Here is a 15,094-nt window from a genome sequence, read left to right as displayed (position 1 = left end):
TCGTAGGAAATGCTGGGTGAGGGGGGGGGGGGGGGAGGGAGGGCAGGTAACATGCCAGTTATCAGAGAGATAAAAGATTTCATGGTTTGGCCACTAGAGGGTGCTGTTTCCCCGACAGTCTTGGTACCAGATCTGAGAGTTGTTGAGTATTGTAGCATAAAGAGAGCAGACACAAAGTTACTACAAACCAAGTTTCGAAAACTGTCATGTCTTCAATGCTAAAAACTTCTGTATTTACTACTGAGATGTTGATAGGTTGATAAAAATGTACTTCTAATGTGAGATACAGTGCTGGGCTTACGGTAGTATTTTGATGTGTTTACCATCATCTCAGTAAACAGGTTCATAAGTTTGGAACTTCATGTTTACCATAATGTTTTTACATTACATCAATCATAGTGGTGTGACTGTTACTCTTTTCACCATAGTTTACATCATAAATAAAAGTGTAATGTCACACTTGTGAATTCGTTTAGGGAGAGGGGGAGGGAGTTTTGTCCGAAATGAATGTTCTTTTACTGAGCTTGTGTGACATTGTGCGATCGTCCCAAAGATGAGGTCTTTCTCGCACCCACTTGCTTGGCCTGCACACTGTTAAATTCTGAATGATGCTATGGTAATGTTTATGTAAAATCATTATGTCCCATAAGTGAAATGCTAAGGTAACATCAATTTTCCTGTAAATGTTTTAAGATATCTGACTCTGATTTTCAAATACATTGAATCTGTCCAGGACTTCATTTCCATACAATAACTTAACGATACATTCCATTATTCAGTAAGGGCAATTATTCATTGGTCCAAAGATCAAACTTTCTTTGGTATGTATTACTGTTTGCTGTATTGAAAGTAGCTCTATTGTCAATTGAAGTCTTTTCTAGGTTTAAATAAACCGACTCTTTGATATACAACTGTGTATCATAGATTCATCATTTGCTTTATGTCTGTTCTCCCCACCCCACCCCACCCCACCCCACCCCTTTGATGGTCACATTTCACTACCTAGTACATACTATGTGAGGGTCACATTTCAGGAAGTGTAAGGAAATCAATGGCAAACTCTGATAAGGACAGGAAAGGGAAATGTCCATGGATATATAAATTAGATATCAGTATAGAAGGTAGAATATTTGTATAAAATGTAAAACAGTAATACTATGGAATTTATACTTACAACCTTGAACTTTACATGGTGGAAGCACAGTGAAGTTTAGGAGGGTGAATTACAAGTTGACTTAGATTCTCTCACAGTCCTTAGAGCTTTGCATCACTAAAAGGGTTGTTTTGTATGTACCGATATCTACAGTATAATTGTACTCAAATATCCTTGTACTGTGGGCCCTTATCGACTACATAGGGCTAACCATTTGTTGACGTGTTCCTTTGAGGTGCCATGTTATCACAGTTATACGTTAACAAATGGTTAGCCCTGTGTGGTCGATGAGGGCGCACAGTACAAGGACATTCGAGTACAATTATGTGATAGATGTCGGTACATACAAAACAGATCTTTTAGCAATGCAAAGCTCCGAGGACTGTGAGAGAGTCTACAGGTGACTACATCTAATTACCACGGCACAACTGTGTTGTCTGTCAAATTATATTTGTACACATTTTATGGAAACATTTATAATTATTTCTCCTGTATTCCATGTAGCATCACACATACAGACATGAAACCTACAAATCCGTTTGTTATAAAATGTTTATTTATAATTGATTCACATCCATACACAATATCATGTACTGAATTTGTTTTACATTGAAAAAAATATTTATTGAAAATTATGCTTTTCTGAGAGTTGATAGTACAAAATTTGATATTTCAATTTATAATTTGTCAACTTCATTTGATGAAGCTGATTTAAGTTAAGTTAGTATCATTCGTAAGTTATATTATCACATGGTAGCTAAAATGTGAATAATTGTATAAAAACAAAGTACATCCAAAATTTACCACTGAGGGCGCACTTGCCTGTCCCATTTGACACTTGCTTTGTAAAAAATTTCACTTGGAATGTTTTTTCACGAGAATCAAATCCCCAAGAAAATACTTCTTTTTAGTCATTTTTACCATACATACCAACCTAAATTAGTTAAAATTGTGAAGAGACAAAACAAAATTAATCATTTCAGTGAAATTTCAAGTCCTTGAAATATGGTGTTACACCCCTCCTTCCTTTCAATTTACAAAGTGTCAGGTAGGGGTAGTATGCAGTTTACCATCACTGGTAAATTTTTGGCATATCAATCCAATTCACATTTACCTATAATAGATACCAAATATTTACCAACACCAACAAATATATATAAATAGTGTTACTTCTACAAAATCTAAAATAAATTCAGCTTTAGAGGAATACTTTGAACAAAACAACTTAAGTGAAATTACAAAGTGAATAATAGGACATTCATTATTTTCATCACTTAGCATTTAGTGATGTTCATTTTTTTTCCTTCCAAAAATGTGAATTTGTTTTATCATTCAACATCACTATGTGTTTCTTAACTTAGGCAGGTATAATTATATCATTTTCCAATATTTGTCTTCGTTCAGTTGTAAAAATACTTGTATCCTAAGGGTCTAGTCACCATTTGTCTTTGACTCATAGTAACAAGGCCCCTTAGGTCACTGATATGTTTGTTGGCTAACTGAAGAGAAATACTATGATCTTAATGTCACTGATTGAAGTTTGAAAATACCACTTTCATGCAAAGTGTGATGACAATAGTGTTTGGAGCTTTGTCAGGAGAGAAACCCATTTAGACTAATCCAACAGCAACCTGATCTCTGTACCATAATCTCTCTGCCAAACTGTTTAGGAAGGGAGCCACATCATCAAGTTCTACTTTGCCATCTAGTGATCGCTCTGAGTCATTCAGTCTTGCTCTGTTTAGGTTTTTGATTTTTAATATTGGTATTTTATGTTTATGTTCAAAATCCCGTAGTACATTAGTTGTCACTTCACTGTGTACATACTGGTCATACATACAATGCTGTTAAGGAAAACAAGTTACTGAGTCATTCTACACAAACATTTCAACATATATGTAAAAAACCTTAATGAGTTTCTAAAAATCACATCAGTGAATACAGATAAAGCAGAACTATTTTAAACAAGTGACTTGTGCTGTCAACTACTGGGAGAACACTATTTCTGGGAGGACCACAACACTCATGGATATTCAAATTAAAGATCTACTTGTGCTGTCAAATACTGGGAGGCCATTTTCAGTGTTCACCGCAGCACCCATGGATTCTGCGTTATCGCAAACCTTACTTTACCGTACTGTTCTTAACAAGCCGGTCCCTACTATTTCAAAGTGTAGTGGTAGAAATAATTACTCTGGTTTGCGAAAAAATGGGATGCTGGCTCTATCTTCAAACTAAACATCTACTTCAAAACAGCATCCCTAGTGGCCAAGTTGTAAAATCTTTCTTTTTTTTAATACCTGGTGTATTACTGAAAATGGAATAAACATAATTTCCTGGACCACCTCAGTGATATTTCAATACATGTTTAAAAAAGGATATTTAGTGCCCACTACAATTTTGAGTGTGCTTTCTTGAGGATCCACAATTCTTGACATCTGATTGGTCAAGTCTTCAAAACTTGGACGGTCAGCAAATGAGAATAGAAAGAGAACTGCATCCACCTTGTCTTTACAAGCCTGTAAGATAATACAAATCATCTATGGGATTCAGTAAATGGTACAAAATTAACTGATAGGGTAGGGGAATAGTTTAGGGAAAGTATATGGTAGGGGTAATATAGGGTAGGGATAGTCAAGGGTAGGGGTAGTATAGGGTAGGGATAATATAGGGTGGGGTAGTATAGGGTAGGGGAATAGTTTAGGGAAAGTATAGGGGTAATATAGGGTGGGGATAGTCAAGGGTAGGGGTAATGTAGGGCAGGGGTAATATAGGGTAGAGATAGTAAAGGGTAGGGGTAATGTAGGGCAGGGGTAATATAGGGTAGAGATAGTAAAGGGTAGGGGTAATGTAGGGCAGGGGTAATATAGGGTAGAGATAGTAAAGGGTAGGGGTAATGTAGGGTAGGGGTAGTAAAGGGTATGGGTAAGCATAAGGTAGGGGTAATGTAGGGCAGGAGTAGAACTGACACAAACCAATGGAAATCAAACTTACTGGAAGAATATGGTCAAATTTTTTAAGTGCTTGTTCTCCTGCATCCCAGAAATGAAACTTGAACATAAGGGTACGGTCTGCTACCTTGGCTGGCCAATATACAACGGACGTCAAAATACCTGGTTTGAAAGATAAATAATAAATTATTAATTATATCAGATAAGTGAAACAAGCTAGATGCACATAACTGGTGCTTGTGGTATTTTTTGCTGCATGTTCATCCACTATGCTTGTGAAAGTTTTTCCACAGAGAACACTGCAGACATCCTAAGTATGTACACCACATTGGCACTCACATATCACAGGATTCTATCCTACGCATGTATAGTCATTGCATAGGCTTTCTTCCTCACAACTCTCTCATCAGAATTGGCTGTCTTTTGAATACTCTCCTTGAGATGATGGTCATGAATATGATGCCTGTCCACTGTGCGAGTTTTCTTTTCTGCAGACTGTCATTTCATTTCCTTCTGACTGATATTTCTACTTTTCTTATTCGTCTTTCATTATTGTAATCATCAGCTGGTTTGTAGGTAATGTATTCATCAACAGTCTTTTGGATTTCTTAGTCTAACCTTGTTTTGCTATACATTCTTTTATTTACTTTTTTTTGTTTTTGTTTTTTTGTTATATAAAATGCTATTTGATAAATATACCAACCTGGTGTTTCACTGTGAGCTGTAGGTACTTCTACACCTGAAAGCTTAGCCACTGTAGCAGTTTTACCAACACCTGCTTTCCCTGATACAAATATTTTATAATTGACAGTTTCCAGATAAAGCTGAGGTGATAAACTTGGTCTTTCTAGCAGCCCTTCAAACACAAAAATAGAAATTAGATTTTATGTCTATATAGAAATCAATATGCTTTATAAATGTCATAAGAAATTATGTATGAAATCTTATATTCAGAACTTATTAGCAAGACCTGTTTTCAAAGTGTATTATAATATTTGAACTTTACACACACTGTATTTTTTGTTTCTTTTATAAGTAAAAGTACCAGTAGAGTGTCTATACTTATATTACCTCGTTCTTGTTATTTGATATGATTTTAGGGAATCTATTTATAGTATTGTCTACAACTTTTGACCCTAGTTAGTTAGTGGGCATACTTGCAGGCAAGTCTTCAACATAAATCTGATTATGTGTCATGGTACACTTAAGATATGTTGTGACATGGCAGTCATGTCCTATCATCTAAGCACCATTGTATAACTGTTATACAAAAATAAAGGGAACAGCATGTTGTGAGAACTGAAATTGTGCTGTTTTATGTTGTTACATCATTGATGTTAGACTGGCAAAGTCCACTTTTTTGTTTATTTTTTCCATCATATTTCTATGACTGTGTATAGATGTTTTTTGAATTCAAAGTGAAATTTTGTACGAGTATGAAATCTCAGAATATATTGCATCACAAAGTGTTCACCAAAATCTTGACATGTATGTCAGCATTGTGTCAGTGAAACTTAGGCATGAGATATCAACTGGACAAAGCTATGAGCTGAACACAGAGACTCTTGAAAGTGAGCCAGCACTCAGAAACAACATGAGGTGAACATGGTAAAGTAGTTGACTACCAGATAGACACTTATTATTCATGAGTTATGGATTTATAACAATGCTAGCTTCACTTTATTTTCTTGTTAAATCAGACACAAACTTACCAAATGTCTTTCGTTTATTATTTCTGAATACAGAATTGAAATATTCTTTGCCTTCGTTTGTTTTATGCCAGTCATGTTGTACTAGTTGTCCCATTTCCTCCATACTCACATCTGCAGTTCTTGACATCTGTATAACTGTTCACAGAAAGATGAAGAAAAATCTAAAATTTTATTATGCTGGGTTACATTATCTTGTCATTGTCAATGAATAAGATCTAGTCATACAGAGCCCTGTTTGAAGTGTTAACATTGGAAGTGACGATTTGTAAAAAAAAAAAAAACCCACCAAAAACAAAACAGAAAAAAAATCCCTAAAGTTATAATTAAAACAAATGTTTTGAGCAATAGCGATGTTTATAAGGTTGTTTACATCATTTGAAAAGGACGAACAACAAAAGTACACATGGTTGCCATACTAAAGTCGTTTTGATACATAGCGCCACCTACGTCGGTATACTGACTGTCATTTGCTTTCGTTTCTGCTGTAATTTCAACTTGCAAAGAGAACGTTTTGGCAGGACATCCAAACAAGTAAATGGTTCAAAATAAATTATAAGCGCAATGTAAGGGTTATAAAGCTAAGCATATAACCACACTGATTCCGAGATACTCTCGACTAAACTGACCTACAGCTACACGGTACATTGCAATTTCGTGCCAGGGCCGGGCATGAATTTTACAACGTTTCGTCGTTTGTAAACAATACAGTGTCAGTAAACATAAACGTTGAGATCTAATTTGGAAACAAAGTATTTGATATTTGTACCTTTCAAATGAGCCTGGGACACTACAATATCATAGCACACATTCACACCTTGACCACATCACATTATTCAAAGCGAACTGTATGTAATGTTGAAACAATGTCCTGGACGAACGATTCAACTAAAATCGAATGTACGTCGCCATTTTCTTTACCACCTCTTTCGATAAGATTTTATAACTCGATAAGTCAATACATAAAATATACATTTGTAGCCAAATGAAATAATTATAAATACTTTCATTGTACGAAAATAATAATAAAAGCTAAAATATATAAATAAAACTCCATATTTTGATTTATATATATCACTGACTTGATTTAGTTTTTATATTTCCGAACGAGGTTATGTTGAAATGAAAACTGACTGGCTTCCGCTGAGCCCTGACTTCATTGATGATTCTTCACTGTCATGTTGTCTAACTAGCCGGCATTTTACCGTCCTCTTCTGTCACTTCTACCATGGCTACTTCTGCACCTCTCGTTATTAGTATTCACGTGAATCATCTGCCAGAGGAACTCTTGGAGCGTATTCTGTCCTATTTATCCCCATATGATGCACTGAAGCAAGCATCACTTGTGTGTAGGTTATGGCATCGACTTATACAAGGTAAACACGTATTAATATTTTTTTCTGACCGTAACGTTGGGATTACCGGTTTAACGCATTGGTGATACAGTTCAGTTTTATCATATAGCGTTTCGCTTGGATGATATAGCGCTTCTTTTAGCATTGCTATTTTTCCTTAAAACTCGTCTCCAGTGACTGTGATTTTCTATCTACGGTTCAGTATACATCCATGGTATCACACAGTGAAGGAGTGATTCCTTGTACAATGTATACGATGGGCCGGAGCATCATAACACGACCTCTTGGCTGAGCCAGTGTATGTACACAACATGTTGGTGGAGTCAGGCCCGTATTTGAACCGTGCAGTTGAAAATCTTTGTCCAGTTTACTGTTTTGAACAATACACGATTTACATTTTATTTCTTATGTAAATTTCGATAATAATACTTTGGTGCAGATTGCTTGTTTTACACCAATACAGTCAGTATTGTAACAAAATATTGATGTCGGTATGTGGAGAGATATTTCTTAAAACAATGATCTGAATACGTGTCTAGTAAAGTACAATGAAGAAGAAAAAACATTGCATTATTAATATGAAGTGTAATTTTGAAGGTGGTGAATTCAATTACTATTAATAACTAGCACAGCTGAAAATTACTTACCTAAATGTTGAGAAATGAAATTTGATGAAAACTTCCAATAATGATCTATCATATCTTTACACAGACAAGTCTGTATTTCATCTGTAATATAGTTGTTATCAAATCAATCAATCAATCAATCAATCAGTCAATCAGTCAGTCAGTCAGTCAGTCAATCAGTCAGTCAGTCAATCAGTCAGTCAGTCAGTCAGTCAGTCTATCAATCAATTTTATACTCAACGCAAACTAGCAGAGAGTGTGGTGTGGTACAGTTCATGACAAAACTATATTGGAAATACACGATTCTCAATTGAAGAGGATAAAAAAGTACTCGTAGTATGCAAGCAACTACCGCCTGCTGCATATAACATTTCCGGTCTTACACCATCAGACTAGTATTACATGTAAAGTATATATTTTCTAAAGTTTTTCAAGTAAGATAAAAACAGTGATATAAACTGTATTGTAGCTGAGTCATCCAACATCAAAATCACTAAGCCAATAAAATGTCAAGGATTTACAGTAAATATCCTCTTCACTAGTGGGTCTCCAGTTCTGTCAAAGAAATCAACTTCTGTTAAAATTTAAATACTGACGACATTGTCATGCTAAATAGTGTTCTTGTCTTGGAAATTGAATGTTATGAATATTAGGTTCAACCAGCTGTTGACTACTGGTGACTACTGGTTGCTATGTTACTGTTTTCTATTGATACCATTGATGAGTGTATCTAGTTTTTTGATCCCCATTGATTCACGTAGTTGACGGTAGGTTTTATCTGTTGTGTAGAGTTTTTCAATTATTGCTATAATCCTGAAGTGTTTGATTGATATCCACAATTTGAAGTATAGATATATAAACTCACAGCTGAGAAGAGAAAGTTAATATGTTGTAAGTTTACATTTCTTGGTAAGTCTGTTATATGATTTAGAGTATTATTTTCAGTCAAGCTAGTATTCAGGTCTGACTTTGAGGTTTAGGCCTGACAAGTTATCTTCCCAGGTAAACCATGACATGTATTCTTTCCAGGTAAACCAGACATTAGTTAATAGTCTATGTGACTGCACATGTCCTTATTTGTATAATTTATCCATGTGTGCATGTATCTTTGGAACCCAACCTCCAATTCTGTTTTTACCATACCAACATTTTAGAACTATATAGTAACACTAATTGGCATTAAAATCTTATGTTGCAGCTTTTAAAACATAGACATACATGATACTTTTCAATAATACATTGTATGTAAATTTGACTCGTCGATATCCCATGATTTGTATTATTTACAATTTTCAGATAATAAGGAGAATGTTGAAATATATTTCTCTGATATGGGTTTTGAAATACTAGCAGATTAAGTGCATGAATCCAGAGTTTTTCTACTATATATAGATATCTCATTGTGTATAATGAGTCACATGTCACAGTCAGTTTCGTAATACCGTTCAGCTTTTCTGTTTGATACAACATGCAGAAACCAATAAGAAACTGGACATGCTACACTTTACGATAGCAAGATTGAATGAGTGCAGTTTGTTGCTACATTTTGTCAAAGTGAAATGAACTATATATATATGCACAGGGCTCGAAATATAATTTTTTTTCCACGTGCACAGTGTGCACCTTCACTTTGAAATTTACCTGCACACAATGTGCACACTATATCTCAGTTACCATTGCTTGCTTCGAAGCCGTAGCTTGTACATGGTTATCCGTTATTTCATGACTTGTTATTATGTGCAAACGAAATGATCTGCAGCCTGGACTACGAAACTTGTTTGGCTTCGTACTTTTATCAAACTGTTGACAAACGCTGCAAAACATACACTTTTTTTCTCCATCTAAAACTAGCCATGGTTTATCTTTTTGCCAAGATTTTTGAAACCGATAGACCTTTTTTTTCTTTAGTGGTGGTTGTCCAGTATCATCATTTATTTTATCACTCACGTTACCACTTTCTTGCGATGTCGACGGCAAGTTCACATCCGTTGGGACGGCCGTACTCATCGTAGAAATCACTTCATTATTACTACTAGTACTCGTACTTGAACCATCTTTTTCGGGACACTTCCTCGATCGAATTTCATCAGACAATCGCTTGACGCCAAGGTCGAGAAGGGTCCGCTGTTTTGACATCATCAAATTTTGTATAATTTCCAAAAATAAACAACTTTACATGTGACCGTTTGACGTATTTTTGACGAAAGAACACAAAGAGAATGTAATTAGCCGATCGCTAGATCGTGGGGGGTCCTATCAGTGATTTTTCAAGTATGTGTAATGTTTCCTGTATGCGACATTGCCGATGTAATATCTCGCATTTTATGTTATTTCAAGTCTCGAGAGGTAATGAGGTTTCATGCGGTTTTTTACTTCCGCATTTACGACAAGGCGATCGATCGACCGATATCGATATAATCATTTTATTACTATCAAAATCCGAAGTTTGTTCATCTAAAGCACTTATTTAGAGATATTTGTGGTCAATCCGAAGAAATGTATGAGGTTTTTTCCACGATAGCCAACATGCACGTCGTGCACCTTTGTTTTGAAATCTACCTGCACTGGGCAAAATTAACGTGCATAGTAGCACGGTGCACCCGGGTATTTCGAGCCCTGAATGCAGCCACCATATAGACATCAATTGAACATCACAAAGGACATTTTACACACTCTTCATCGGGTGTTTGATACTAAGAAAAACATTGACACTCGTATGTCTGCAAGGAATTGCAATATATTTAAATGGTTTATGTAATTTTTGACTAAATGTATCAAGAAATGTGATCTTGCTATTGAAGTGTGGCACATGCAGTTTCCTGTTGGTTTCTGTCAGTGTGTGGTTTTATCAAACAGAAAAGCTTAACTCTATTGTGAAATTGACTGTACTACATCCATGTATGGCTACCGGTCAGTGTCTGGGAATTTGAGATTGTGATGGGTTTGAACAGCTGTTTGAATGTAGTATCAACACAGTCACCCGGTTTATACTAATCTGTCTGGAGTGCTGTCACAGCCAGAAATTAAAACATGTTGTCTCAGTGGTTAAATATTTCCTTGGTTTTTTCCTGTCCTCTATTTTAAACCTTTCTGGATAACTTTAGCACAATTTTAATCATGAGGAAGATATTACTGTGTTGTTTTTATTCCCTACCAGTCACTTTCACAAATTGATTTTCTCTATTCCTGTTTGATATCTAATAGATTTTACATACATGTACATTCACATTGTAATAATATCAATAGCGCAGATGTACATTCATATTGTGTAATAGTATTCATATTACTTCAATAGCATAAATAGATGTACATTCATATTGTGTAATGATATTCATATTTGAATAGCATAAATACATGTACATTCATATTGTGTAATGATATTCATATTACTTGAATAACATAAATATATGTGTACATGTATATATATGTGGACTACTGCTAATATGGTAGTCTAGGTACAATGTTTAGTAGTCTGTACATGTATGTGTCCTGGACTACTGGTAATTTGGTAGTCTAGTTATAATGTTTAATAGTCTATTAGTCTAGTTCCTGACGACCTTATTTGTAATGTATGAAGATAACATAGTGTAAATCGGAATACGGTCGTCAGGAGCTAGAGTAGTAGTCCATGTGTCCTGGCCTAAGTATTGCTAATTTCAAAAGCTCTGTTAAAGACTATAAGATATGTACCATGAATTCAGTACAGTCTGGATTGTTCAATGTTCAATCTTTGTCATTTTAAAGTGGTAGCAGGTGTGTGTAAAATAAAACCATGAGTAGTTCAATGCCATGATCTTATTTGTGAAGTTTATCGTGGTATGCAATGTCAAGTTTATCATGGTATGCAATGTCAAGTTTATCATGGTATGCAATGTCAAGTTTATCGTGGTAATTTGTATGCAATGTTATCAACGAGGTCACTTCTATGAGATAGCCCTTCTTCTATCTCAAATCAATGAAATTGTTGTTGGTAATAGTAATAGTAAATTGCATTGTCTTGAACTATTTCATCAGTATTTGCTTGTTGGTAGTTGTACATCATATTCATGGAGTGTTTTTTTCTACATCAGTGGAGGGAATAATGGGCCTTGTTCATGTAACTAGTATATGTCAGGGGTCACTGGTGATGGGTTAATGGTCAGGACAAAGTAGTAACAAGGTCCTCACTGTGAAAGTTGTTCCAGGGTTGAGTAGTGATATGGTCTTGGTATGGCTGAAAGTACATGTGGTTCTTAAGAGGAGTAGTGACAAGGTCATGACTGTGAAAGTAGTTCTAGGGATGAATTGTGGCGATGAATGTAGTTCTGGGGATGGCTAGTGTCACTGTGACAAGGTCTTCATTGTGAAGAGTATATAGTTCTAAAGATGAGTAGTGACAAGGTCATGGCTGTGAAAGTAGTTCTAGGGATGACTTGTGTTAAGTTGCCATGGTGATTTCTCCAAATAAAATAAGATGCAAATTGACATTGAAAGTTTACTAACTGAAAACTATGCTAGTTTCATTGACGAATTTCAAACATCTCGCTGCAAATTGTTTAAGTTACAATGTATCTTTGAGATTCAGGTAACATTACGTGACCATCCCCAATCTCACTTTGCAATGTTAAAGTTACGATATATCTTTGAGATTCAGGTAACATTGCGTGACCATCCCCAATCTCACTTTGCAATGTTAAAGTTACGATATATCTTTGAGATTCAGGTAACATTATGTGACCATCCCCAATCTCACTTTGCAATGTTAAAGTTACGATATATCTTTGAGATTCAGGTAACATTGCGTGACCATCCCCAATCTCACTTTGCAATGTTAAAGTTACGATATATCTTTGAGATTCAGATAACATTGCGTGACCATCCCCAATCTCACTTTGCAATGTTAAAGTTACGATATATCTTTGAGATTCAGATAACATTGCGTGACCATCCCCAATCTCACTTTGCAATGTTAAAGTTACGATATATCTTTGAGATTCAGATAACATTGCGTGACCATCCCCAATCTCACTTTGCAATGTTAAAGTTACGATATATCTTTGAGATTCAGATAACATTGCGTGACCATCCCCAATCTCACTTTGCAATGTTAAAGTTACGATATATCTTTGAGATTCAGATAACATTGCGTGACCATCCCCAATCTCACTTTGCAATGTTCCAATTTAGATACAAAGTAGAGAACTAATCAAATCCTTCTACTATTTCACCCCATCACATTAGAGATAAAATACAGTCAGTCTATACAAGAGATGATCTTATCTATCCCATTCATTCCATATTTTGTTGCACGCCAATAAAATGAGCAATGCCAAGTGTAACATTTATATTCTAATCTCAGCCATGTAATGCACTTTACAGTCACTATAGTAGCTAGGTTCCAGACAGCTGACTCCATTCAATCTGGTGAACTCAGCTCTTCTTAGTGTGATCATGCCTTCAAGTCATTTTCTTCTTTTAACGACACAACTTAGAGGTCTATAGGAGTCATTAAAATGTTCAATCTACTGTAAGCCTCACGTTGATAGATAGTTGGACACTGTACTGGTTTAGTGGATAACATAAAGTGATTAGTTGCTGAAATCTGTCATGTGTGTGTTGTGTGTTGTTACCATATGGATGACTATGCAGTGCTTGTCCTGTAGTTCAGGTCATATCAACATATGGGCTAGTGTTTCACATGGAATTTCCAGTACATTGGTACTGGTGTACATAACAGAGCCTTCAATTTTTGTAATAATTTTTAGTGTTACTGAACTAAAGTTTAGGAGTGTTAGAGGAATGAATGATCAAATTTGTGCATGCACATGCATGTGTGTGTGTGTGTGTGTGTGTGTGTGTGTGTGTGTGTGTGTGTGTGTGTGTGTGTGTGTGTGTGTGTGTGGTATATGTATATATGTGCATGAGTGCATGCATGTATATGTATGTATGTATGTATGTATGTATGTATGTATGTATGTATGTATGTATGTATGTATGTATGTATGTATGTATGTATGTATGTATGTATGTAATTGTATGTATGTATGTATGTATGTATGTATGTATGTATGTATGTATGTATGTATGTAATTGTATGTATGTATGTATGTATGTATGTATGTATGTATGTATGTATGTATGTATGTATGTATGTATGTATGTAAGTGTGTATGTGTATGTGTATGCATGTGTGTATGCATGTATATGTGTCTGTATGTATGTATGTCTGTCTGTCTGCATGCAGATGTGTATGTATGTGTGTATAGTGTGCATCTGTGTGTGGTATATATGTATGGTATACTGAGTTATACAACATGATTAATGTTAGTGCATTAGTACGTCGCACTTTCTTCAAAATGAAAACAAACTTTAATGCATGTAGACTTGATGTAGATGTGCATAGTGAGAATTTAATCACGATTAGGGCTACATATAAATTAAATGTATATGGATATAGCCAATATCTACAGTAACACCACCTGAATAGAAGTCAGATCACATCTGTGCAGACAGTATAAATAAAAGGAATTGCAATGATACATGTTAGTTGGGCGGTAAATCCGCTGGAAATGGACAGAGTTGTAATCCATTATGATAGTTAGTGACTTTTGATTGAATCAATGTTGTGTGATTGAAGCCTTCAGATAGTTAATGTAACGGTGTATGTAGGTAATTATTATATGTTTGTACAATTCTATTCACAGAACAGTGATTTGACTTTTTTAAAGTAGAAGGAATGAGTTTTAATGTTGAAGTCAACTTGTGACACTTTAGACTCAAAAGTAGCACATTCTATAAGTAAAGTCTTTTCCGCTGTACAAAAATAATTGTGTAAAAATGTTTAACTAGAACTTGCGATGTTTTTGTTCAACTGTCTATTTTATGAAACATTGGTAGCTGCTTTGACGTCTACAAGCCTGCTCTAGCTGTAGTCTAGTTGCTATACAAATGTACAATACCTCCCTTTATATGATTACATTCACTCTCTCATATAGTCAAAGTCAAAATTTTTGCCATTAATCTAGCTAACCCCCAACTTTAGCAAAGGGTAAACAGCCAACACAAAGTGGACTCCACAACAGTAATCTATATATGTGTTGTTTTATACATCAGTGCAATGTAATGTGAAATGCAACTTTTGAACTCATTTAAACCTTGCGCAATGGCTAGACATACCATGATTCATTGCAATTAAACCTAGCACAATGAAGTGACATACCATAACTCATTTAAACATTGCACAATGAAGCAACATACCATAGTACATGACTATTTAGTCATTACAATCCATGTATAGTATTAGTCTGGATTCCAGTGGGGT

General features: G+C 35.2%; 2 protein-coding genes across 2 annotated transcripts in view; one reads left to right on the top strand and one right to left on the bottom strand.

Moving 5' to 3' along the window:
* Positions 1-2,411: 2,411 nt before the first annotated feature.
* LOC144451605 (ciliogenesis and planar polarity effector 2-like) lies at positions 2,412-6,720 on the bottom strand. Its single transcript, XM_078142494.1, has 6 exons — positions 6,583-6,720; positions 5,817-5,951; positions 4,808-4,960; positions 4,148-4,266; positions 3,536-3,672; positions 2,412-2,989 (listed from the first exon to the last, which is right to left on the bottom strand). The coding sequence occupies exons 2-6, from the start codon at positions 5,941-5,943 to the stop codon at positions 2,764-2,766; spliced, it is 762 nt and encodes a 253-aa protein (XP_077998620.1). The 5' UTR covers positions 5,944-5,951; positions 6,583-6,720; the 3' UTR covers positions 2,412-2,763.
* A 321-nt stretch (positions 6,721-7,041) lies between these two features.
* Positions 7,042-15,094, top strand: part of LOC144451410 (uncharacterized) — an 83,082-nt gene continuing 75,029 nt past the window's right edge. Inside the window, exon 1 of the mRNA XM_078142242.1 lies at positions 7,042-7,189. Coding sequence (XP_077998368.1) covers positions 7,042-7,189 — 148 coding nt within the window. The remainder of the gene's footprint in view (positions 7,190-15,094) is intronic.

Source organism: Glandiceps talaboti, chromosome 21, assembly GCF_964340395.1.
Source record: "Glandiceps talaboti chromosome 21, keGlaTala1.1, whole genome shotgun sequence".
In the NCBI taxonomy this organism is placed as follows: Eukaryota; Metazoa; Hemichordata; class Enteropneusta; family Spengelidae; genus Glandiceps; species Glandiceps talaboti.
This window is presented reverse-complemented; position numbering and strand designations above follow the sequence as displayed.

What these genes read in the sequence shown, in the direction of transcription:
- LOC144451605 (XM_078142494.1), bottom strand. Translation starts at nt 5,943, where the DNA reads ATGTCAAGAACTGCAGATGTGAGTATGGAGGAAATGGGACAACTAGTA. An exon ending in AGCTCACAGTGAAACACCAG is followed by an intron (nt 4,267 to 4,807) that starts GTTGGTATATTT and finishes CTTTCAAACCAG; the next exon opens with GTATTTTGACGTCCGTTGTA. An exon ending in AAAATTGTAGTGGGCACTAA is followed by an intron (nt 2,990 to 3,535) that starts ATATCCTTTTTT and finishes ACAGCATTGTAT; the next exon opens with GTATGACCAGTATGTACACA.